The following is a 25,338-nucleotide window of genomic DNA, read 5'->3' as shown; positions in this document are numbered from 1 at the left end:
GAATTGTTGGAACTTTTATATGTCTACCGGTTTAAATCTGCAAAGTAGAGCACCCTAGTGTCGAGAAACTTAACCACATAATGTTTGTAAACAGACATGCTATCAACGAAGGACATGTGCCCGCCATATTGCACATGTGCAGTCTGCTACAGCTACAGCAGGGGTATAAATTTCTCCAGCCATCTGGCAAGATATGAATTTGGCAAATTTAAACATTTTTTTAAAAAATTATTTGCGGCATGTCTTACCCTCTAAATTTTTGACATTGTGTTTCTTTTGGTATATTCTTAGTGTATAAAAAATTTCAGGACAGGTTTCAACATGGTGGTTTGGACCATTCCCTTATTAGAAAATTCAATTTACTGAAAACTTATACATGCTATCTCTAAATGCTGATACACTGAAACTAAGTGTGTGTGATCTTCATGTTCTTGTGACATCTCACCCCATGGAGTTTGTGTGAGAATCTACAAAATGAAAACATTTGTTACTGGACGATCTTGGTATACTAGTTGGTGGCAAACCCTGTATCAGACATGTTGCATAGGTGACATTTCAGGCAGGTGGGCAGACCAGGAACTGAATAGTACCTGCAATTCTTTGAAGAAGTTTTGGTAACCACCACCACCGCCACAACACATTGTTGTGCAAAATATACAGCAAGTGGGTTTTCTTGAAGTAGGAGCTGTACCTCATTTGTAATGCTACCCCTTCTATTTGTGCCCATATTGCTCAACTCAACATTCCGGCAATAACACAACTACACAAGTCAGTAAGTGAGTTTTTATTGATGGGAAAATGTTTGTCTGGAACACTGGGGACGACAAAAAAATATCCTGTTGTGTTGCAGTCATCGAAGTGATTTCACACCCATGCAAAATCGCGAGCTACAAATAAAATATTTAAGGAGTTCTAAATGTTAAGGTAGTGCAGCAGACTTCCAAAGTAAAATCAATAAAATCATAGCATGAAAATAAGCTTCTCCTAGCAAGTGAGACCGTAATACACGCTGCCCAATAAAAGATGTGATCTGATGTCAGTCTAACTTAGCACACAGTCACACTATCAACAGGTATGTAAATGATTAGAGGAGTAATTATCTGTGACAGGTATAATGGCATTTGTGTTTTTCATGTTTAGTGTTACCAGAACTGGGGGCATATATATAAGGGGTGGGAACAGCATCAGATATTGAGTGATCAATGTGGAGGATACAATATGCCACAGTCTCGTGAGAGACAGCGTTATCAGCACCTGAAGAGGTTTGGAAGGGGCCACTGTGTGGGATCGAATTGTGCAATATCCAGATTTGTGGGGCATTCAGAGGCAACAGTAGCCCAGTGTTGGACTGCATGAGTACATGAAAACAGGCATACTTGCCATGATTCTAGTCATCCACATCTGACCACGACAAGGGAGGATTGCTGCATTGTGCGCCAGACACATGGCGAGTATGGTGGTGAACTGGGGAGAGGTAGTGTTCTTATGTTTCGGACAGGCACATCTGTCGCACCTGGTGTTGGGATGTTGGGAGTCATTGGGTTTGACTTCAGTTCATGGTGATAATGGTTGAGGGTACTCCTGCTGTACAAATGGTTTGTCACTGACAGCCTGTATCCTCGTACATTACCTCTCATGCAATTGTACCTGGTGCCATTTTTCAACAGGAAAATTCTTGTCCATACACGACACATGTATCTGTGCACTGTCTGCATGATATTAAGGTACTATAATGGCCATCAGGGTTCCCAGATCTGTCCTCAGTAGAATGTGTGTGGGATCAGCTCTGATGTCAACTCTATGCCATTTTCCAGTACATAAAAGACCAGTTACAACATTTGCTGGCTCAGAAGATACAACAGCTTTGTTACACACTTCCCAACCAAACAAGTGCAGACATACTGGGTGAGGTGTTGCAGTACCGTACTGATAAGAAGCTCATACTTCAAAGTTCTTTGTAAATTTGACTTTATTTTGTAATCACTGAAGTAACATTACATACCCTCCAAAACTCTGAAATTTCATTTCCTCCTTCCCGCCTGTGTGCTTCATCTTCTTTGTTTAGGCAGTGTATTTCATTATACTCACTAGCAACCACGTTCATCACTGTAGTGACAGAGACTTTGTAGGACAAGCAGTAGTTATGTATATAAAAAAAAAAAAAAAAACCACCAACCACACACATTAATATAATGTTCACTAAAACCTATGAGCACCATAAAATCCAACATTAAAATGCTTAAAATATTTATAACTTGTAGCAGAATTGGGTAAGGTTCATGAGTGAATGCATGTGCAGCTGTTTGGCTCCAAAACAAAAACCCACTTTGTCTCATAGAGCATGATTAAACAGGACAAGCTAACTGTGACTACCAGAGAGCAAAGATCATGGCGATTCTGTGCTTGCCACGTATACTCAGTTTCTTCCTCCACCAGTACCTGTTACACCAGTAGACAAGGACATGCAAACAGCACATTTTTTTTTTTTTAATTCTTGATGTTCACTGTAGTGGCATAACAAATTTGATACACTTTCACTATGATGTCAAATGTGCTTAGATGTTCTCAGTATCTTAACTGATTTATGAACGTGGGGAAAAATTGTGTGAATCTTGCATAAATAAAAAGTGCCCTAAACTTTTTGTCACAGTAGTAGTGATACATGAATTTAATTTTTGTACGGTCTTTCCATTGGTAGACTTGAATTTCTCACATTAATATACGTTTTAATGACACTTGCTAATTATGATGTTTCATTAAGAAAATGTGCATTCCCATTGAGTAATATGTGATATGAAGTGGATGCAGGGACGGTGTGTTGTGTATTTCCAGTCTTCATACTGGCCTGTATTACATTGTAAAAGATCTTTTTGTAAATATGTTTTACAAAAGATGTTTAATAAAATCATTGCTAGTGTGTTCTATCATACCTTCTATAAAATTTAGTGTATGGTCTTAGCTTTTGTACACTTTGACAGTGTAATTGAGGCCTTAGGTTAACTGAAGACTGTGGAAACAGGAGGGCATCTAACCATAAAGTTAAAAGGAAGTAAATTTGCCCAATAATGGAAAACAGTGGATGCTTTATTACAGGGTAAATGCGAGGAAACAGAGACTACAATAGGCATATTTTCCTATGTTGAAAATATGGTTCGAATTGTTGTTATTCTGATTCATTATAAGATTTAAATTCAATTTATGGTCAAAATTTTCACAATATATCTGTTATTTTTATGTGATTAAAGCTTAAAAATCTTTAAATATCAAGATCTGGTCATGCGATCAACCCTGTTGTTATCTGATAGTCTGGCTAGGAGTAAGACAAAGTGATAAGTGTGTTATAGGAGCATTAGCCGAAGTTACAAGGTTATTATTTACTTTTTCTGCAAACAGTTTAGCTACATGGACACCCTAACCATATAGATTGACATACATACTTCATAAGTTATAGTAAAACAAACTTACTTAAATGTGAGAATAGGTGGAACTCTGAGGGTTCAGCGGATTCCAAATCTGGTAAATACAGAGATCTTCCTACAGTTTATGTTTCGTATCCTTAAGTTTTCCCATGGCCGAAGGACATCCATAGGCAGGTGCATTGACCTGATTAAAGATGCTGGTTTTGTTGTTCAATCCAGGCTAGCCACCATGTAACACCCCCCCCCTCCCCTTTTTTTACTCATTTTTTACTCATGTTTCCATTGACTACTTTGATCACTAGTGTGTTTGTTGTTTGAGGTGTTGACCCACATATTGTACACAGTACCAAATTGTCACAAAAGTTGGCGCAGACATTGTGTGTACCATCTACTTTATATATATTTAATCACGTATTGTCCGATACCATATTGTGCAGTTTCTTTAGATTTTCACGTGTAGTTGCTAATATGGGATGCCATCGCATGACGTTATCTTCACATTACTACTACTGACTGGAAATTTTATGTAAATGATAAAAAACCCTACATCTGTGATTTTTCAGAAACATAATATAAAACTGGCAGTTTCTTTTTAATGAAATGTCACAAAATTTGGCATTATCCTTGTTCACATGTAGAGATGTTGTAAATGTGATGGTGACAATTTACTAATTTTGTTACTTGATAGTTATTGAATTTTGAGTTTGGGTTTTGACATTTTTCTCAATTCTGAGAATTATGTTCAATCTTAAAATGACAGTTGTTTACAAATGAAAAGAACTATAGCTTTAGATGTGACATCAAACAAAAATACCCCTTTCCTGTGAACATTCCAGTAACGGTTTTAGTCGCTGATATGACATTTCACAACACTTTTGCACAATCTGTTGAAGAAGAAAAAAAAAAAAAAAAAATGCTTTTCGATGTATCTTTAATTTGGTGCATCAATTAAACTACATATTTTCATAGTATGCACTTAAAAATATGAAAAATGCCAAATACATCACTTAAATCGTGCAAACACAAACATGGCACCTGTTCACCTTTCAACCTAACCTAGGCCCCGATTTGTGCGACAGATTGTGTTGTCACACAAACTTTGATCACAAATAGTCAAAATAATATTGAACAAACATTAAAATAATCTTCCTCAGTGTTCTGTCTTATCATCAGAAACATGTTTGCATGGTCTCGTGTGTCCTATGCTTCGATTTGCTGACAGAAGCAAACTAAGCGAGTGAGATGTTGGTTTATATGTTTGTGTAGCTAAAGTGCTGAATTTGGTGAGTCGATATTTATACTTGGATACTTCCAAAATATCCAGTTTAAATTATTCACTGCATGACAGTGCTGCACAGACTGTGTCTTCTTGGTATAATTTGGAAATCTGAGTTTGCCAGATAAAAAAATTACCTGTATTGCATGATAAAAGTGAAGAGTACTTGATTATGATGGGAAAATAAGTTTTCAGTGATTAAGTTAGCAAGGTTTTGAGAAATATGAAGGGACGAATACTTCAGGTGGAGGTGTACTTTCAAATTAGGCTACCAACTCTTTAAGGCCACATATCCGTGTAATTGTTCACACCTCTAGGTTCTTGTTTCCACCATGGCAGGTCTGTAGTGTAAGGTATTGTGACGCTACAAAAGTCCCTGCATAATTTATTGGGAATGCAAATTTCCATAACAGCAGGATATGTGCACATTGGCAAAATGTCTGGTGTTGTGCTGAAGGCAGTCTGTCTTCCACATCGAAATTTAGACTCTGGGCTGCTGTTTTCACACAATATTGAAGTGATGACAGATCGGCAGTGTAGTGTCCTGGAAGAGAATTCTGAAATTATGACATTGTTTTCTTTTGAAAAACTTTCAACACTGTATGGTTGCAAAGTTATTTTTTATTAAACTAATTACATTTAATGGGTATATCATAAATAATTTCTTTTTCAATGGTGGAAAAAAAATTGATGTGTGATGTCAATAAGTGATGATGTAATTATTTTTCTCTTTTTTTCCAACTGACCACTGAAAAACAATGAAATGAAACAAAAATAATGAACATAACTGTACTTCAAGAATAAGTGGTCAGAAACTAATACCAAGATTGGTGAAACATAGTGCCAAAATTGGCAGAAAATGAATTTTTATTTTATTTATTTATTTATTTTTTTCCCGGGTGTTTCAGTATAAAAAGACAATTTTTCACTAATATTGACATCATCCCTGAGCCACGCTGAAAAGCTTTAATATTGTAAATAGTCTTCACGGGTTTGCTGCCAGATGATGGTGTGCAAGTTCCACAATATTTCCTTGGAGCAACTGTCCAACTTTTTCAGGTGCTTCAACCTTGCTGATGGCTAGGTACCTGAAGATGTTGGACAGTTGCTCCGAGAAAGTATTGTGGAATTTGCACATCATCATCATCCAGTGGCAAACTCATGAAGATTATTTGCAACATATCCGCCAGGAACGCTTGAAGAGTCACAGCTTTTATGTGGACATTATAGACTGTAGTCAGCAAGGTTGAGTGTAACATTTGTGCAATGTTCACAGTGGCGCACACTGAAGAGGAACTCATGTAAAAACACTACATTTTGCCACTCTGCGTACTAGTGACAGAATTCATATGCCTAGTGCACTTAGTGGCATTAGTGGTTTTCTGCATTGTGGAAACGAATGCAAATGCGCATTAGCCTCTAGGCCAGCATGCAGCAGATTATGTCTTGTGTTTATGAACATTAAACCACATCTTTCACAATGCTCTAGTGTGAAGATAACACTTGGGAGAGAGCTATATGGTCCATTACAGTTACCGGTCTAAGGCGCTGCAGTTATGGACTGTGCGGCTGGTCCCGGCGGAGGTTAAAGTCCTCCCTCGGGCCTGGGTGTGTGTGTTTGTCCTTAGGATAATTTAGGTTAAGTAGTGTGTAAACTTTGGGACTGATGACCTTAGCAGTTAAGTCCCATAAGATTTCACACACATTCCATTACTGTTACATGGAAAATATGCTGTTTATCTTGTGCTAAAACCACATGTCAGAATGTAAAACCACTTTCCTTTAACTGTTAATTCTTTACAATTTGAACTTGTGTGCTAAAATTGTCCCTTTTGACACCACAGAGAGGTACTGTCCCATGGTTTCACGTGTTTCTTCCATTTCTGGCTGCCCCCAATACTGACTTCTGTGGGTACGTGAGAAGGCATTGGGCCTACATGTACTCTCTCTGCAGCATTAATCACAGTTGCTGGTGTGCTATTTTATGCATATCGCTAATTTGGATTCATTCAAGCTGTTGGCTGAAGGTAGCTTTCTGACCCCCGCTTTCAGTGTGTAAAATTTGTGTTGAAATTCAATGGTTATATTGCTTCTGAACATGGACATTTCTTATTTTTCAGTTTGTCAGAACTTGTGGAAGCCCCTACTGTTGCAAGGGAATTGGATTGGGTGAACTCTGCATGGCCAGAGAGATCAGAGTGTGACAAGCCTGCAGTACAAAAGTATTGTTTAATAGGAATGAGAGACTCGTACACAGATTTTCATATAGATTTTGGTGGGACTTCTGTATGGTATCATGTATACAAGGTAAGACTTGAACTTTTGTTTCCTCTTAATGAAGTAAGAGTTAGGGTCAATAACTTTATCTTGAAACTCTCCTATTTGGTCTGTGTTTGCACTGAAAAACAATAATATCAGAAATTGAGTCCACCCTGATGTAAAACACCTTGTTATTTGAAACTTCCTGGCAGATTAAAACTGTGTGCCCGACCGAGACTCTAACTCGGGACCTTTGCCTTTCGCGGGCAAGTGCTCTACCAACTGAGCTACCGAAGCACGACTCGCGCCCGGTACTCACAGCTTTACTTCTGCCAGTACCTCGTCTCCTGCCTTCCAAACTTTACAGAAGCTCTCCTGCGAACCTGGCAGAACTAGCACTCCTGAAAGAAAGGATATTGCGGAGACATGGCTTAGCCACAGCCTGGGGGATGTTTCCAGAATGAGATTTTCACTCTGCAGCGGAGTGTGCGCTGATATGAAACTTCCTGGCAGATTAAAAGACGGTAGGAGACGAGGTACTGGCAGAAGTAAAGCTGTGAGTACCGGGCGTGAGTCGTGCTTCGGTAGCTCAGTTGGTAGAGCACTTGCCCGCGAAAGGCAAAGGTCCCGAGTTCGAGTCGCGGTCGGGCACACAGTTTTAATCTGCCAGGAAGTTTCATATCAGCGCACACTCCGCTGCAGAGTGAAAATCTCATTCTGGAAACCTTGTTATTTGTTTACTCATTTATTTCCCCAAACTAGTTTCGGTGACAAATATCACCATTAGCAGTGGGTTTTTCAAAATTTAAAACGTGCAGAAAATAGCATAGTTATACAAACACAGTAACACATTATTACATTTTTACTTTTTTTTTTTTTAAATATCATTTCCTATGGATGCTTTCATACTACCTTATATATTGTATCTTATGGCATGTTTTTGAGAATTATTGACACTGTTTGAGGCATATTTTCCATTGGTATTTTTTGTCAGCAAATGTTGTGTCATCTGCAACTGTGTCAGCAGCTGTTAGTATACAAATACTAAAAGGTGAACATAGTATGTCAGCAATATACACTTGAGGTTGCGGTAGTGTTGTGGAATCCAGTTTTGGTGTGTACTGGGCTGTTACTTAGTTATTCGTGTACTCATGTTCGTTGGACGGCATGTAGCTGATTCTATACACTGTAAAACAAAACTTTTGCACATTGTTTATGATCAAGAACATTACACCATCTTGCTGTTCGCGCGTGTCGCAAGAGGCGTATCGCATGTTGCGAGAAGGCTATGAAAACTGTCGCGGGAATTACGATGATTTCTGTTCCTTATTTATGTCTCTGTGTGTGATGCAGAAGTGTACCTCGTTCAGAAGTTTCTGCTTGTTTGCCCTATGTATTGAGCCTGACAAGAGTTGCATGTGAGTTGATATATTCCAGCATTGCTAAATTTGTCTGAGGTTTTTCTGATGGGTCTTAGAATTTTTTTAACTGTATTATTTGTTCTGAATGTTATTGGGATCCCATGCTTTTTGCAAGACATGATATTTTGTTATTATATGTTAGTGTGTAACAGAGTGACAGCACACGTTCAACTTTTGCAGAACATCTAATGAACACAAACCATAACCCCACTAATATCGAAAACTAACTACACATTTTGAAAAACAGCAACAGTCTAGACCAACTACTAACAATAGAAGAAAATTACTACATATAAAAGGCTATAGTGGAAGGGAAAAATGTAATAAACGAAAACACAACACTTTACAACACATTCCTTACCACTCTGAGAGAACTGACCAAGTACACAGAACAGAAAGCACACACACGCAAAAGAACCACTTCCCCATCAAACAAAAACACACACACACACACACACACACACACACACACACACACACACACACACACAAATAAGGAACAGAGGTCATCGTAATTCCTGCTACAGTTTTCATAGCCTTCTCGCAACATGCGATACGCCTCTTGCGATGGGCGCGAACATCGAGATGGTGTAATGTTCTTGATTATAAACAAAGTGTGAAAGTTTAGTTTTTCTGTGTATAGATCACCTACATGGCATCTAACGAATGGGAGTACACGAATAATTATGTAGCAGCCCAGTATACACCAAAACTGGATTTCACAACACTACTGCAACCCCAAGTGTACATTGCTGACGTACTAAGTTCACCTTTTAGTATTTGTTTACTAACAGCCCCTCACACAGTTGCAGATGACATGACGTTTGCTGAGAGAAATAAATGCCAACAGGAAAAAGCACATAAAATGTGCCGCAAACAGCGACAATAATTCTCAAAAACATGCCATAACATGCAATAAATAAGGTAGTAAGAAAGTATCCATAGAAAATGATATTTCAAAAAACAAACAGTAAAAATGTAATAATGTGTTACTGTGTTTGTATAACCATGCTATTTCCTGCATGTTTTACATTTTAAAAAACCCACTGCTGATGGTGATATTTGTCGCCGAAACTAGTTTGGAGAAATAAACAAGTAAACAAATAAAACAAGGTGTTTCACACCAAGGCAGACTCAATTTGTGATATTGTTGTAAGAGTTAAGATTAGAAGGGATCATCTTCCTACAGTATCTTCCTTTGCTTGCTTCTTTCGTAATCCAGTTCAGACTTGAGTGTGCGATACAGATTTAACATGGATGATATAACATTACTTTGTTGTTGTGACAGGATTTAAATGGGAATCAGTCTATAACACAAGCAGAGCCGTAGAAAAGCATGAGATTACGCATTGAGTGATTATTACACAAATTGTTCCTTCTGGTGATTATTGACATTTGAAATTTTTACATTATTATATCCTTGTGGGTGGAGAAAATTGGTCTACATGGAAAGAATGTTAAAACTTCAATTAGTTTGCTTGCTTCATTTATCATGCGAAGTTTCACTTTGCGTTATATACCGGTTGATCAAAAAGTCAGTATAAATTTGAAAACTTAATAAATCACGGAATAATGTAGATAGAGAGGTAAAAATTGACACACATGCTTGGAATGACATGGAGTTTATTAGAACCAATATATATACACACACGCTGAGTTATCAACGTATGAATTAAATTTGATTCTGCTAGCAAACCTCTCGACACAAAAACCACTGAAGTCTCATGAGTAAACAGCGAGTTTGATGGCCGAGGCATGGCCATTGGGCAGATTACATGATACACCACTGGTGGTGATGGAATGGAGTTTTTGTAGTTGACTGTGGTGGTGCATGCCTTCACCTTTCTACTGAATCCTTCGTCAGTGTTTTGAGTATTAGGCTGAGCTGCAATAAAGATGATGTCAGTTTATTTTCAGTACCATTGTGACTTGTAAGAAGAATTAAGAATGTCTTCATACTTGGGTGTGACCTGACACTAAGTTGATAAATCATCCCAAAAGTTTCACAATTTAGTATTCAAGAGAGACACAGGATGATTATTATTATTATTATGTTGGCAGTGTTAGGTGAGATTGGACTCTTTTGGTTCTTGTAAAGCTTTATGACTTAATTTTCTGACTTTGCATGCAGCTGCCATTTTTTTTTTCTCTCCATGAATTTTCTTTCTTTCTTTCTTTCTTTCTTTCTTTCTTCAGTCCATTTCCTCCCTGTTTCCTTCATACTACAGTTCTCTGACTGCACTTCCCATCTGTCAGTATTTTGCCTGTAAGAGTTTCTGTTCAAACCGTCAGAGGGATTTATTTGTGCTCTTGCTAGATTTTTTTCGTTTCCTTGTTGAATTTAGGGTATTGTTTTCTATTGTTCCATGTATGTTAAAGTTTTGTGGATAGGCCTTGTTACTTGACATTTTTGGATGTGTGTATAAAATTTTACTCTTACTTTTCGTATGTGTGCCATAGGGTTGTGTGTGCCATAGGGTTGAATAATTTTCTGTTGTTTTCCAGGATTTTTGTCTGTAGGCATCTTCTGCTCTGCTTGGGACAAGAATCTTCCTTGTAATTTTACATTCCTCTTTCAGGATGTTTTCATATCACCTTTTATGTTTTATGAAAATGTTGGTAGCATACAGAGGTGCTAGTTTGTTAACTGTGCTGTAGTGTCTGATTTTTTTTCTATTATTATAACCTCATACAAGAAGTTGCAAACATAGTGTAAAAATTAAATCTGAAACAGTTTTTCTTCTTCTTCTTTTTTTTGTTCTTTACAAGTTGTAAAATTTAATACTCCAAGTAAATTGCAGATGTTCTCTAGTGCATAAAAATTTGTAAATTTAAACTATTAAATTTGCAAAATAAAATGCACTGACATTGGCAGTACCATAGTCTTGAGATTTGCTTTTTTTTATTAAACCTCTAATTGGATAGTATGTGACCTCAAAAGGTTTCTATAAGGTTTGGAAGATTTTTTTGACAGTTGCACCTTGTAGTTTTAATCACCAATATACGTTCTTAAAACAATGACTGCTGGATGTGTAGTGACAGCTGTCTCACCAGTAGGCTGGGCCAGGCCACAACGTCAGGTGTAAGGCTGTGCTTTATCCACCGGCAGACACAGCATAAGGCGTAATGGTCTTCTGTGGCTGTCGAATGCCTCATGAAAGTCAGTGTGTTAATCAGTGCCTGATCAGTTATGAGGCAGTTAACAATTCCGTATCGGAGGAACCCAGTATTTAGTTCTAGACAGAGGATTCTCATCAGAAATGAATTTTAAATGTGGTTTCCCTTAGGAAAATATAATTATGAATGTTTCTGAATGGGATCCTTGTGAAAACAGTGTAGGAGTAGGGATACTATTAAAATGCCAGGATATTGTCCTCACATACCATACAAAGCTTTGCAGATAAATTTCTTTTTCCACCACCATTGTAGATAAACTACGAAGGGAATGGCTGAAAACATAAAATATGAAGAGAATGACTAAAATAATGACATGATGACATATTAACTTTCAGTGTTAGAATTTTTATTTTTATTTATGATGTCCTCTGATATAAAATTACGAGTAAGATCCTCGCACATTTGTTTGACAGTTTTTGACATAATTATTTTGTGAGTTTTCTACCAAAGAATGTGCCATCTGAAAAAAGTAAACCTGTGGTTTAGTATTGGTCTATTGTTTCTGTAAGTGAAGAGTGTTAACTTGTTACTGTTTAAATAAGGTCAGTACAAATTCTGAAACACTCCCTGGGAAAAAATTACTGAGCTGTGAAGAGAATTGATCGTCGTTGGCAATGGATTCAGTTCACATGTGCTATAGGATACTGTAGCCACTCTTCATGTGATGCTGTGTAATTGTAAACTACTCATCTTTCAGCTTACTTTCAGGGTCTGTGAACTTTTTCCATGAATTCGCACTGGCCATTAATAGTCACAACAAAACTAGAAATTTTGGTAGTAGTGGAAGCAACCCTTAGGAGCTGGTAGAAATGTGTGCATGGTCTCTCTGTGTGCAACTCCTTGCACTATTTAGTAATTGTGAAGCAGTTAGTTCATAATGTGCATTTGCCATGAACACACTTTACAAGAACGGGAATTCCAACATCATTACAATTTAGGATATAATTATAACATTCTATTTTTCCATACCATGAAGACATGGGATGAGATTTCGGAAGAGACAGGTTCACCTATAAGAAAGAATGCTGCGTTAGGTCGACACACTCAATGAACTGCAGACAACACAGACAATATGAAGATTTCCACAGCAGACGGTAAGAAATACAAGGCAACAGTAAACCTGAAATGAACAGCTGTCAATCAAATTCTACACAGTTATTTGAAGTTCCGACCTTACAAAATTCAAGTTGTACAGAAAGTGAATCAGCGAACCACATGGTACACAATAATTCTGTAAAAAAAAATTATGAAAAAGATTAATGACGATCTCAATCTTTTCAAGTCAGGTGAGGCTAGTTTCCAGATCAGCAGCATTATAAACAAATAGAATTTTCAATATTGTGTGAATGACCATTTAACATAAAGCTTACTATTTGCTGTCTCAACGTGATGTGTGATGGGACCTTGTGTCTTTGAGGCTGAGAGAGGGAGCATCTGAACAGAATGTCGATATGCTTTAGCTTTTGTACCAGAACAGCATTTAATGTTCCTAATATTCATAACGATATAATTTAAATGTTTGGCAACACTTGTTGGCCCTCAAGATAATTAGATTTGTCGGTACCCCCACTCCCTCCACCCCCACCCCTTCCTGCTCCTCTTGTGGGTTTGCCTAAAAAGGAAAGTGCACACCACTCATCAAATGACAATTGCCAAGTTAAAAACCAGCATTCGAGAAGAAAGCTACAATTCCCGTTACAGTGTCCCAAGGTGCTTTGCAAAAACTCGGCACTCACTTCCAGAAATGTGTGTGTTTGAATGGCTATTGTATTTAAGACTATTCTTTGTTGTTGTTGTGATACTTAATGGCATTTAATTTATTATTAGGTTCCAAAATTAAAACTTTCTAATTTTGCTCTTTACTTTCATTATAGTTACTTCAAATTTTCCCTTTTACCTTGTGCCACACTGTACCTGCATTCATTTGATTTTGTTTGCTGTTGAGTTCCTACTTACTTGGAGTACTCTTATAAATGTATTTGTCATTAGTATTTAAATATTTAAAGTCATCCTCCATAGCTCTGCAGTTAGCACATCTGACTGCCATACAGATGACCCAGGTTCAGTTTCTGGTACTGTTAGGAATTTTTCCATAATGGGAAGATTGTAACAGGCTGCATTCAGCCGTGTCAGCCTAGTTGTGAATTCTACAAGTTGTTTTGTACTAAGTTGGAGCTTCGAGCATATTGTTTTAGAGTACTATATCATTCTGATTGACTCCGAAAACTGTAGCTTGGCTTGATAAGGTGCTCAAAAATGATTCCATATTACATAATATATTGAAATAAGTGAAATCTGCTGGTTTTATTTTTGTATCGCCTTCCAGTTTCTGCTCACTATTGCAGTTTGCCAGATGTATTGACTGCTAGCCTTTTAAACTGTTTTCGTATACTATTTCGCTACAAAACACCTCAAAACTATTATATTAGCGAGTTTGAGATGAGCAAAACCCAATATTCCGATACATATAGGGAGATAGCACTGTCCGTTGTGATACGTAATAGAGCTTTTTATGAGTTTATAATTCATTATTTCATATCAAAGTCTACATTAGCTTCCAGAATAAAAATATTGTAAGCATTTAATGCAGTGTCTCTTTCATCTTTTAATTTATGATGCATAGTGTATTGTGGGATTAGAGATTATCGGATTACAGAAGAATGTGTGTTGTACTACCCGAATGTTTAAATCACCTTTTTGTCTTTGGGTTTCTCAAAATAATACATTGTGAAACAAGTTGCACCATTAAGTCACATTAGAACATTGAAATGTACCACTTTTTGATTCTCTTATTTCAACTAAAGGTAATTCATTTTCCCCTGCAGACTAACAATAGATAATAGAAACTTCCTGGCAGATTAAAACTGTGTGCCCGACCGAGACTCGAACTCGGGACCTTTGCCTTTCGCGGGCAAGTGCTCTACCATCTGAGCTACCGAAGCACGACTTACGCCCGGTCCTCACAGCCTTACTTCTGCCAGTATCTCGTCTCCTACCTTCCAAACTAATAGATAATAGCATAACCAAAAGTAACACTGGCAGAATACAAAAGATATATATTCTACACAGTAGAGTTTATTAGTTATTCAATTATGGTAGGGAATGTGTTGCTGAAACATGCTGTAAACAACTGACAGCAATAGGTTCTATGTTGACTGAGTGATAACTGTCCGCACTTCTTCTGACAGTCAATCATAGCTCAATGGAACAATGGAGCATCATATGTGACCAGAAAAAGATGCAAGGACACTGGTGTGCTAAAATTGAGAATGAAAGTAACTTTCTTATCGTGCCACCGCCAAGTAGCATAATATTACTCACCAAATGCAGGAGATGTTGAGTAGTAGACAGGCACAAGCAGAAAACTGCTATACAGTTAAGTTTTCAGCCAAAAGGACGTCTCCTGAAATAAAAAACACACAGTCAATTAACCACAATTCACACTCATGACTACTGTGTCAGGTCACTGAGACTAGACTGTGAGCAACTGTGCCTGATAGGAGAAGCAATTTGCAAGTGGTGGGGAGTAAGGAGGAGGCAGGGACAGGGAGGGAAAGGGATAGCAGGGGTTAGGGGTAGGATAGGGGGGAGTGTGGTTCTGCTTGTGGGAGTATGTAGTGACATAGGGGGGACAGGGTTGGGATGCTAGGTGCAGTTGTGAATTTTGAGGGAGACGAGGAGCACAGTAGGGAGTGGAAAAGGAGAAAAATAAAGGAGAGGGAAAAGATGAGTGGGTGCATTGGTGGAGCAGAAAGCTGCACTGTGCTGCAGTGGGACCAGTGAAGGGGACAGGTGGATGTTGGTAAGAAGGATCCAGATGTTGCAGACTGTGAACCAGTCATTTAAGTGAAGCATGTTGTGTTGGACAACTGGGTGGTCCAGCTGTCTCTTGACCACAGTTTGTCAATGGCTATTCCTGTGGACTGACAGCTTGTTAGTTGTCATGCCCATATAGAAAGCAGCACTGTGGTTGGAACTCAGTTTGTAGACCGCATGACTGCTTTTACAGGGGGTAGGAGTGACTGTGACGACGTTGAAGTAGGTGGTGGTGGTGGTCTTGGGAAGATGTGTGAGACAGGACTTGCATCTAGGTCTATTGTGCATCTAGGTCATATTGCAGGAATAAGAGTTATGAGGCACCGCCTTACTACCATGCTCCCAGATCCTTGCATGCCTGCTTCCTCCCACCTTGCTCCCCTCCATCCCAACCCCGTTCCTCATGGCTTGTATCCCTGTAATAGACCTAGATGGAAAACCTGTCCCTTACATCCTCCTACCACCACCTACTCCAGTTCAGTCAGTCATCACCTATCCTATCAAAGGCAGGGCTACCTGTGAAAGCAGTCACGTGATTTACAAACTAAGCTGCAATGACTTTGCTGGGCATGACAGCTAATAAGCTGTCTGTCCACATGAGTGGTCATGGACGAACTGTGGCCACGAGACCACTGGACCACCCAATTACTGCAATGCTGCCCAACACAGCTTGCTTCACTTCAGTGACTGCTTCACAGCCTGCACCATCTGGATCCTACCAACACCAGCTATTCTGAACTGTGCAGCTGGGAACTCTCCCTGAAATACATTGTATGTTCCCCTAACACCCCTGGCATCAACTTGGCAAGCCTTTTCCTCCTGTCCCCTTCCCTGCTTCCATTCCAGCACTATGCAGCCTTCTGTTCTGCCAGTGCACCCAGTAGTCTTTTTTACCCTTCTCTACTTTTCTGCTCCCCTTCCCCCGCAAAACGTCTTTATTGCACCTAGTATCCCTACTGTGGCCCTGTCAAGTTGCTGCATACTCCACAAGCAGAACTACACCCTCCCCTACACCTACCCTGTTTCCCTCCCCCCCCCCCCCCCCCCCCCTGCTTCCTCCTTGCCCCCACCACCCATTGATTGTTGCTCACAGTCTGGCCCCAGTGGCCAGAGATGGTGGTCATGTGTGTAGGAGCTGTGCTTGCATGAATGTATGTCTCTGCTTCAGAAGAAGACCTCTTGGCCAAAAGCTTATATGTATAGCAGTCTTGTTGTTGTACATGTGTGCAACTCAGCATCTCCTCTATATGCTGAGTAATAATATATCCTTTTCATAATACTGACATTATTCCATCCTGGTATTTCCATTGTTTTGATTTTGCCAAGTGCAGTGCAGTGCAGTGCAGTGCAGTACAGTACAGTACAGAAGGTAACTGAAAGAAATTCGCAGTGACGTGAACAGAAATGACACTTTTATTCAAAGACAATAACTGTATTGAAGTCACCAGGATTTATGATGGTTCCCTGGACATAATGGCAAATGAATCATGTTCAGAGATTTGGTGGTCAGTACACCTATGCAACACCACACCTCTCTGCACCATGGCACAAGGATCACAAAAAATGGTTATTTTTCAACATTGTTCCAGGGTGAATTACTCACCCTCATAAGGCAAAAGGTGGGAACATGTAATGCACCCAGGAATATTGTTGATCATGCTCGTTTTAGTGATCCCACTGACACGGTGTAGGGAGGCATAATGTTGCGTAGGCGTAATGACCTCCAAATCTTTGAACATCGTGTACTGACTGGTTAACATTATCGTGACACTGTACTCGTTCCCTTGTGAGTTTTTTCAGGGGTGCATTCAGCCCTGACTTCATTTTTATGGATGACAGTGCACAACTGCGTCAAACTGCACAGTAGAGGAGCTCTTGGTTAGAGAGGATATTCAGCAAATGGACTAGCCTGCCTGGTCCCCTGACTTAAATCCCACAAAGCATGTGTGGGACGGATTGGGGAGACATACTGTAGCACATTCTCATGCACTAATGATCATATAGCAGTTGTCGAGAATGCTGGCGAAGGAATGGACTGCCCTATCAAAATGTTACCACCCATGTGGCCAACATGGGAGCTCATTGCAGAGCATGCATTGCCATGTGTGGTGCTCTCGCAGCCTATTAACAACCTAGTCCTGCCTTTTGTAATGTCCTGCGAACCATCTTAAATTGCGGTGACTTCAATGTAATTATTTTCTTTGAATAAAAGTGGCACTTCTATTCATCTTATGTATTTCTTTCAGTTACTTTCTATACTATATTGTAGCAGTTCTTTCTGTGTGTGGTCCAAGTTTCATTGAGCTATGCTGGTGACACATCATGCGAAAGTTACTTTCATACTTGCGTTTTGCACGCCAATATAATTCTAGTACTTATAGTGTGTCACTGGACAGATGCACATATTTAAGTCAGTCTTATTAATGTCAGATTGTTGAAGAATTGTGCAATATATTTTGTGCTTAAATAGGATGCATTTTTGGAGGCCTCTGTAGGAATTGGCATAGGTTAAGTGAAGACCCATCATGTAAAACTTCGCTTCATTTCTTCATTCTTGAGGTGCAGAAGATTGTTGGCAGCAGGGATAAAGTTGTTACAGTGTTTCTTAACTTTTGAAATGCCTGCCTTCTATACATAAAAAAGTGATGTGACAGCCAGTATTTTTCCCTTGTGTGACTATTCTGATAAAAGAAGTTCTATACATAGAGGTGTCACAATTTGTGAAATGGAACTAGACTTTGTGATGATTAGTACTTGGTCAAAAGTCTAGCAGTTGACCCTCTACGTAAGTAAATGGACTGGAATGAGAACAAATAGATATAAATAAATAACTGATAATTTTTTTTACTACACAATTGACAACCAGTCGCTGAACTCAGTCAAAACTGTCAAGTATGAAGGCGCATCTGTCGTGTGTGTGTGTGTGTGTGGGGGGGGGGGGTTACCATTGGAAATGCAGATAACATGTTGAGATTTATCATAAGGAGATTGCCTTAATGAATAAAGTCATTCGACCAGTTCTTGGGTATTTTTTTGCTGGTGTGGCACCCTTACCAAGTTGGATTGTTTGTTGGTCAGGCTCCAAAGATGAGAGAAGATAAAAAGAAATGGCTACATGCTTGGTCACCAGTTTGATAAGTCAGCACAAACTTAAATGGAAGAAACTACAAGTACTGTGCAGTGCATCATAGGTGGGCTTAACATTATAATTCGGAGTCTGTATTTCACTGTTAACGCAGAAACATATTACTTCGTGCATTGTGTCTTGTATAGTGACTAATGAGTTTGAAATTAGAGACATTTGAGTTGATGCAGGGGGTATCGGCAATTTTTCTTCCCACGCACCACCGCAAATGGAGCAGGTGGATGATTCTGGTTCCCTCTGCCACATGCAGTACAGTGGCTTTCAGGATACAGATATAGATATTGCATGCGCCATTGTTGTGCCTCTGCCCGTATGTGAATCTTTTCTATATTTGATGATTGGAAATATTAAATGGGAAGCTGTTGAATTGTAGACGCTGTCCTGCACAAATTACCTGCTGGTTAATTACGCACAATGTAAATATTATTTTATGCTCAAGGTCTGTTGTTGACTTGTTTGTTCTTAATAATTTTATTGAGGTTCATTTATAACTCCAAAACCTAAAAATTCCCCAATGTGGTCTCCTTTACTTTCAGTACATTTACTTGTAACTGTCTCTCTTCATTTTTGAGTCATAATGCCTGTCTACTGCTATTTATGGACATGGTAATTGTTCTCACGCGATAATTATTCTCTATCATGGACATATGATTACCAAAGTAGCCAACATGTCCAAAGATAGCTTCTATCGAGGTGCACTTGTGTCATGACAAGCATACTGTAACAAACATAAAAATACACTAAGGTAAAGATGTTAGCAACCCAAAGGTTGATTTGAACACCTACGTGCTTTACTAGGTGTGGTCCTATTGGAGAGACATGTTATTGCCTTCATCAGAACTTTGAACTAAATTAGCAGCCACTTACAGTGAGACATTCTGTTTAATGTGGACTCCAAACTTCTTTCCAATTCACCTTGACGAATATTGCCAGAGATGAAAGAAGTGTTAAGTGAAGATAAAAATCTTAGGATTGAACCGTAGACCTTTGGCTCTGTAGTTTGGCACTTAACCACTGAGCCATCGATCCACATGTGAATACAGTATTTGTAGTAACCCAAGAACACTGTAACTTTATTACACAAAAAAGCATAAAAACGTGAGAGATAAGGTACATACAACAGATAACACACAAGTGGCTGGCGGAGCCTTGCTCTCTAGCCTATGTAGTAATTAGTTCTAACAGGGGGCGCAGCCGGCAGGCTGCACAAGTCCGCTGCTGTCGTATTAACAGGCCAGGTGGCCCCTTAGTGGCTGAATCAAGTACAGACTTCATGTGCAAACTATAAAGGGATACACACACACATTTGGTAGTTGAAGCAGTATTATTGTTCATCATACTCCTTCACTAACAATTTGAATCTTACGTATTTGCAAAAGTCTTGTTGAACAGTGCAGATAAAAATGTTGCTACTTGTGCATTCCCTATGGCACATTCATTATCTGTGACTTTAAGGCTATTTTAACAAACTGGACATTTGCCTCCTACAACTTTGCACCAAACTACCTTATTAAAATGAGGGAATTGAGCACCATTGACCTTGGAAATGACAGCTGGCTGGCAGCCAATAGGTTTGTGGTGGAAATAATGAAATAATGTTATCTAACTACACCATTGCTGCCCATTTGTAGCTTATGCCTAGAACAAAGAGTTCTAAACCCTGAGACTCGACAATGCTTCGAACAGCAAGATGTCTACATATGCAGAAAAAAGGCCACAGCTCAAAAATTCATGTGGCATGTAAAGTGGGTTAATGATGTCACATTGGCAACAAATTTCACATTTCTGCCCAATGCCACCATGGACGTATCACATGGTACAAAGATTGTCATGGTCCCTCTTACCCACATTTCACCCCCTTCCTTTGACACCTCTACGATGGAGGTCCCAACTGTGATGCCCAGTGTTTAAATCTTGTTGTTGTTTTCTTATGAGTGAGTGTCCAAGGAAAACATTTCGGACACGCTTTCACTTGGATCGAAACTTAAATGTTTCAGTGTGGCACAGTGGGTGTCAATGAAACCACCTTTTCCTTGAGACATTAATTCCCACATATTTCACAGTCAAAAATAACAATTCTCAGTGTCATGAGTGAAAGGACGATGTTCTTGACAACTTTTGACACTGTTGACACCTCTTGAACGATTCAACCCTTCTCGATGGGCATCACAGGGCTGCAACCTCATTGAACATGATATCACCCTTTTGGAATGCAGTATGACAATAATTTTTGATCTGGTGACAGGTTGGAACCACTACAGACTGTTCGAAACCATTCAGCAAAATTTGAACGTCATTAAAAGCAGCGAAGGTGCCTTATGCTTTCTCAGTGTTCTTAATCATGAAGGAGTGCAGCATTGACACATGCGTGAATAAAATGGCCAAGGGTCCCTCAAAGACCTCACAGTTCAGCAAAGCTTTTGGTGGCACTAGCTCACATTTATTGAGCATTTAAAAATGTGCCTCTACAGAGAAAACCTACGAAATAGCCCAAGGCACCTGCAGTTAGGCAACAACTTGACTCACTTCTGAGACCAGTTGCCTGGGAGTATTTCACAGGTTTTCTCATTTTAAAAGTTTCCATAAATGTGGGTGGATGCCATCAAGGGTATTGCCTAACTGGGGGGTTTTAGAGGGACCCTTTTCAGTTTTATTCTCATGTGTCAATGACGCACACCGGTGTGATCATGCCATGGGAACAGAAGCACTGAAAAAGGGTAAGGACCCTTCACTGCTTTGGATCGTGTTCAAATTTCATCAAATGGTTTTGAATGGTCCCTAGTGGTTCCAACCATTAGACGAGAGCAAAAAATTGTAGTCGTACTCCATTCCAAAGGATTGGGATCACTTCCAAAGAGTATACAGCCCCACAATGCCCTCCAGGAGGACTGTAACGTTTGAGGATGTTAGCATAGGCAAAGGTTGTCAAGAATGTCTTCCTGTTGCTCATTACATTGTGACCTGCATTTTTAACCATGAAATGGAAAGGGATGGTTTCATTGATACCCTTCGTACCACCCTCTGAGCTGAGGTCTTTTCATTTCAATTATGAGTGGTGGTATCTGTGAAATATTTTCCGTGGGCATCTACAAGAAAACCACTTGATTTCAACACTGGGTGTCGCGATTCTGACCTCCATCACAGTAGCGTCAAAAGAAGGGGTGGAATCTGGGTAAGAGGAGCTGTGGTGACCTGTTCCTTGTGTGACATATCCAAATTAGTGTTAGGCATAATTTTTGTGAAATTTGGTGCCAATGTATTGGAATGGGAGTGTCATGTTATGCTTTATTATAAAGTTGTTTATGAGAAGGAACTTTTCTCAGTGTCTGCAACATCGTAGACTAAAAGAAAGTTTTTTGTGCTATCTGATCTTTAAGTTGTAGATGATATATTTCAATGTAAATAGAACAAAGCAAAAATTGTTAGTATGTAAAGAAAACTTGTGTGCAGCTACTGCTGGTACTTGTCAACAACACACTTGTGTGCAGCTACTGCTGGTACTTGTCAACAACACAATTTGCAACTAGAATATTTTCCCATTGTGGAAACAAAATGGTTTTATATGTGCTAAGCCACATAAATGAGTGGCCATGTGTGATCTGGAAGAGATCTGAATACCATTTCATTGTTCTTGTACCTTGAAAAAATTGGGAGGGCTTGTTCCCTGAATAAACATGTTATTTTTAATAGAAGTTTAAATTCACATTCAGCCATCCAGGTTTAGGTTTTCAGTTATGATCCAAAATCGCTCGAGGCAAGTGCTGGAATGGTTCTTCTGAAAAGATCATGGCTGGATTCCTGCTCCAACCTAGTTCGAATTGGACTTGTGAATCACCATGTCACTGATAGGCTATTAAATCGCAGTCTCTTCTTTTTTCCATCCCGTGACTTTCTTTTTTTTCTCTCTCTCTCTCCAAAAGTTGTAGTTTACGTGATTCACAAACACGGGAATAGTTAACTTTTCTCTCTCAATGCATTTGTAGAAATCGTCATTAATAAATGTACTGTGGCTGCTTATCTCTCTCCAGTTATAATGGTAAATGGTAGTCTGTCTCTCTGAAAATGAACTCTTTACTCGTGAGGAATAATACATTTGTATTGTTTATGGTCAGTAACTGTGAAATTTGAAATCCAGCATAAGCTTCCTGCTAATGCCAAACTATTATGTTATGGTGTGACTTGTAGAAGTGTTCAGCATAACCAATGCTTTTGAAATTTGTATTTTTTTGGTGGGTAAACATAAATAACAATGACGAAACTCCTGTTACTTTAGTGTTTATTTAATTTGCTTCACTCCATGTGTCAACTTCTATTTTTAAATATGTAAACTCTTATCATCTGTTCTAAATATCTTTGTGTATGCTGTTTGAGAGACAGAGTGGTAGTTTTCTTGGAGCAGCAAATTATGGTCATAATGTAAAAACCTTCACATTATTTTTCAAAAGTAAGTTAGAACAACACATACAACGTAAACTGTGATGGCCAGCTGTGGAATAGAATTCAGATCTTCCAAAATATAAGTCCAGTGTCTAATTACTGGTTCACCTCACTTAATTTCAACTTTGTAGAAGCCTACTGCCTAGTCACCAAGGACTTAACTATAAGCTGTAGGTCTGGCATGAACGAAATATCAAATCCTAATGTTCCTTCCTTCCTTCCTTCCTTCAATAGTCGAAGGAAATGCCATCTAATTGCCAGTTGGTTTTCTTCTTATGGTCACTAATATTAATTTTGAGTGAATCCATGTTATTACCTACAAATGATATATTTTCATTGGGAGTCTGTGTTAGAATTTTCAGACTCTTGAAACGTCAATTTCACAGACTGACAGCAAAATTGAACATGTGCCCTTTTCTGGGCTAATAGTATTCCATATTATGGCAAAGATTTATTCTGGAATATATTACCATTGGAAATAATGGAATGAAAATAAGCTATCATGTTTCAGGTTCAGTAACAGAAGTGTGTTTTAATAGTGCCACAGTGTTTCCACTGTGTATTAGGTGTGCTTGCAATCCATCTTCACTCTCAGGAATTTAAAATATTTGTTCTCACTGATTATATGCTAGGAGACAGTTTTGCGTGATTTGTGTGTAGAAAATTGTATGCAGTGTGTTTCTTTCTTCTTCTTCTTCTTCTTCTTCTTCTTCTTCTTCTTCCTCCTCTTCTGCTGCTTCTTTTTTAAGTGACAGTGTCTTCCATAACGAATTAGGCCTATTTATGAATAAAGGCGATGACTCACCGAAAGATAGAAGCAGTGCGTATCCAAAATCTTGTTCATTACGTTATTTACTTTACACTCAGAATATTTCACAATAACAAGAAATTGTCTGTTAAGTTTAGTGCGCCATTGTTAATGTGTATCAGGAAAAATACCGAAGAGCAGATCATTGACCCTTCTCAGTCAGATTTAAATTCATCGCCTGTTTATTGACGCTGGAGAACAACGTTTACTGATTCATTTCTAGGTATGAAGAGAACCATTGGTGAGCTTTTCATCTAATACTGTAATAATATTATTTATGCCAAAATGTGGCCTGTCCCATACAATTTCATTAAATCAAAATAAATAATTGCTATCTACATACTTTCATTTAGTGCTGATACTCTGTCAGACACAAAAGTGTCTTGCCTCTGAAATCAATAATTGGTTTTAATGTGAATTGCCAATCAAAGAGCCTGTCGTGAGTGTAAGCAATAAAATTATGGTCTTCAAAATACATGTAATGGCTGCTACAGTTACATTTTGTAAACAAGAGTGACCAGTAATGATCGTGTGATTGAAACTTGCTAATGCATTATTGTGGAGAAATAGTGTTTCATATTTCTATTTTTTTCCCCAGGGTCAGAAGATTTTTTATCTGATAAAGCCAACCCCTGCTAACCTGTCACTGTACCAAAGATGGACATTATCTGCCACCCATAGTGAAATGTTCTTTGGAGACCAGGTAAGTCTAAATGTCAACAAGTACCCTGTTTCGGATATTTATGCTGTATGTATTGCTCTTTAACTGTTAGACACTGTAACATTTTGTGACAACATTCTTTTCCATATGTGCATATTTTGTCAGCAGTACATGGAAGAAAAAGTTAAAAAAACTGCATGTTTTTAAAAAAATGTCCATTGCATCTCCTTACCAAATTTAGATGGTCCATCACACTGCCTTATGTTGAAAATCTGGATTTCAATCATAAAGAGATGGGCAGATAAGATAGTCTTTAATGTAAGGACGGATCATAAAAATTAACAGAAAGTTCTACTGAACTTCTAAGATAACTTACATATAATCTCCCCCCAGTCCAGGTGACGGCATCTTTGAAGCTTTTAGCCTCCTTACTACTTGTGCATTTATTAAATTGTGCTGTCATGACGATGGTGCCAGAACAGAGGTTGAGACCAGATAAAGCACTGCTCTTGATAGACTGTAAAAGCAATAGCCATAATAGCAGTTTAGTAACTGATGTTTCTGTAGCATACTGAATCATGAATGTGTTAAAATCTAAGGCTGTGTGTTGAAATGAAAGTGTCTCTGGAAAACCTAAAATTCTGCTGAGACTTTATTTGTCGACAATAAAGTTGTCAGTTTATGTGAAACTGCTGCTACTTGACATTGATAGGCAAAAAGAAAGTTGACAGTCTTCATTGAAGCAGCTTCCCATGTATACAAGTGTGAGAAAATAATACATAAGATGCAGAAGGAGGAAATGCTCTGCATGTATGTGTACTAGACACTGAATTATGCTGCCAACAATCTTACTTAATGATTCTTTCATCAAATGATTGAGTGGAGCAAAAGCAAGACTCCCTAGAAATTAAACAATAGA

The 25,338-nt window shown here is 38.6% G+C and overlaps 1 protein-coding gene across 3 annotated transcripts in view; it reads left to right on the top strand.

The window, feature by feature from the left end:
• The window catches only part of LOC126248709 (lysine-specific demethylase phf2-like), a 174,158-nt gene that overhangs the window by 44,057 nt on the left and 104,763 nt on the right, over positions 1-25,338 (top strand). For all 3 annotated transcript variants that reach the window (XM_049950004.1, XM_049950006.1, XM_049950003.1), the window contains exons 6-7: positions 6,816-7,002; positions 24,357-24,461. In XM_049950004.1, coding sequence (XP_049805961.1) covers positions 6,816-7,002; positions 24,357-24,461 — 292 coding nt within the window. The remainder of the gene's footprint in view (positions 1-6,815; positions 7,003-24,356; positions 24,462-25,338) is intronic.

The sequence above is a fragment of the Schistocerca nitens genome, chromosome 3 (genome assembly GCF_023898315.1).
Source record: "Schistocerca nitens isolate TAMUIC-IGC-003100 chromosome 3, iqSchNite1.1, whole genome shotgun sequence".
In the NCBI taxonomy this organism is placed as follows: Eukaryota; Metazoa; Arthropoda; class Insecta; order Orthoptera; family Acrididae; genus Schistocerca; species Schistocerca nitens.
This window is presented reverse-complemented; position numbering and strand designations above follow the sequence as displayed.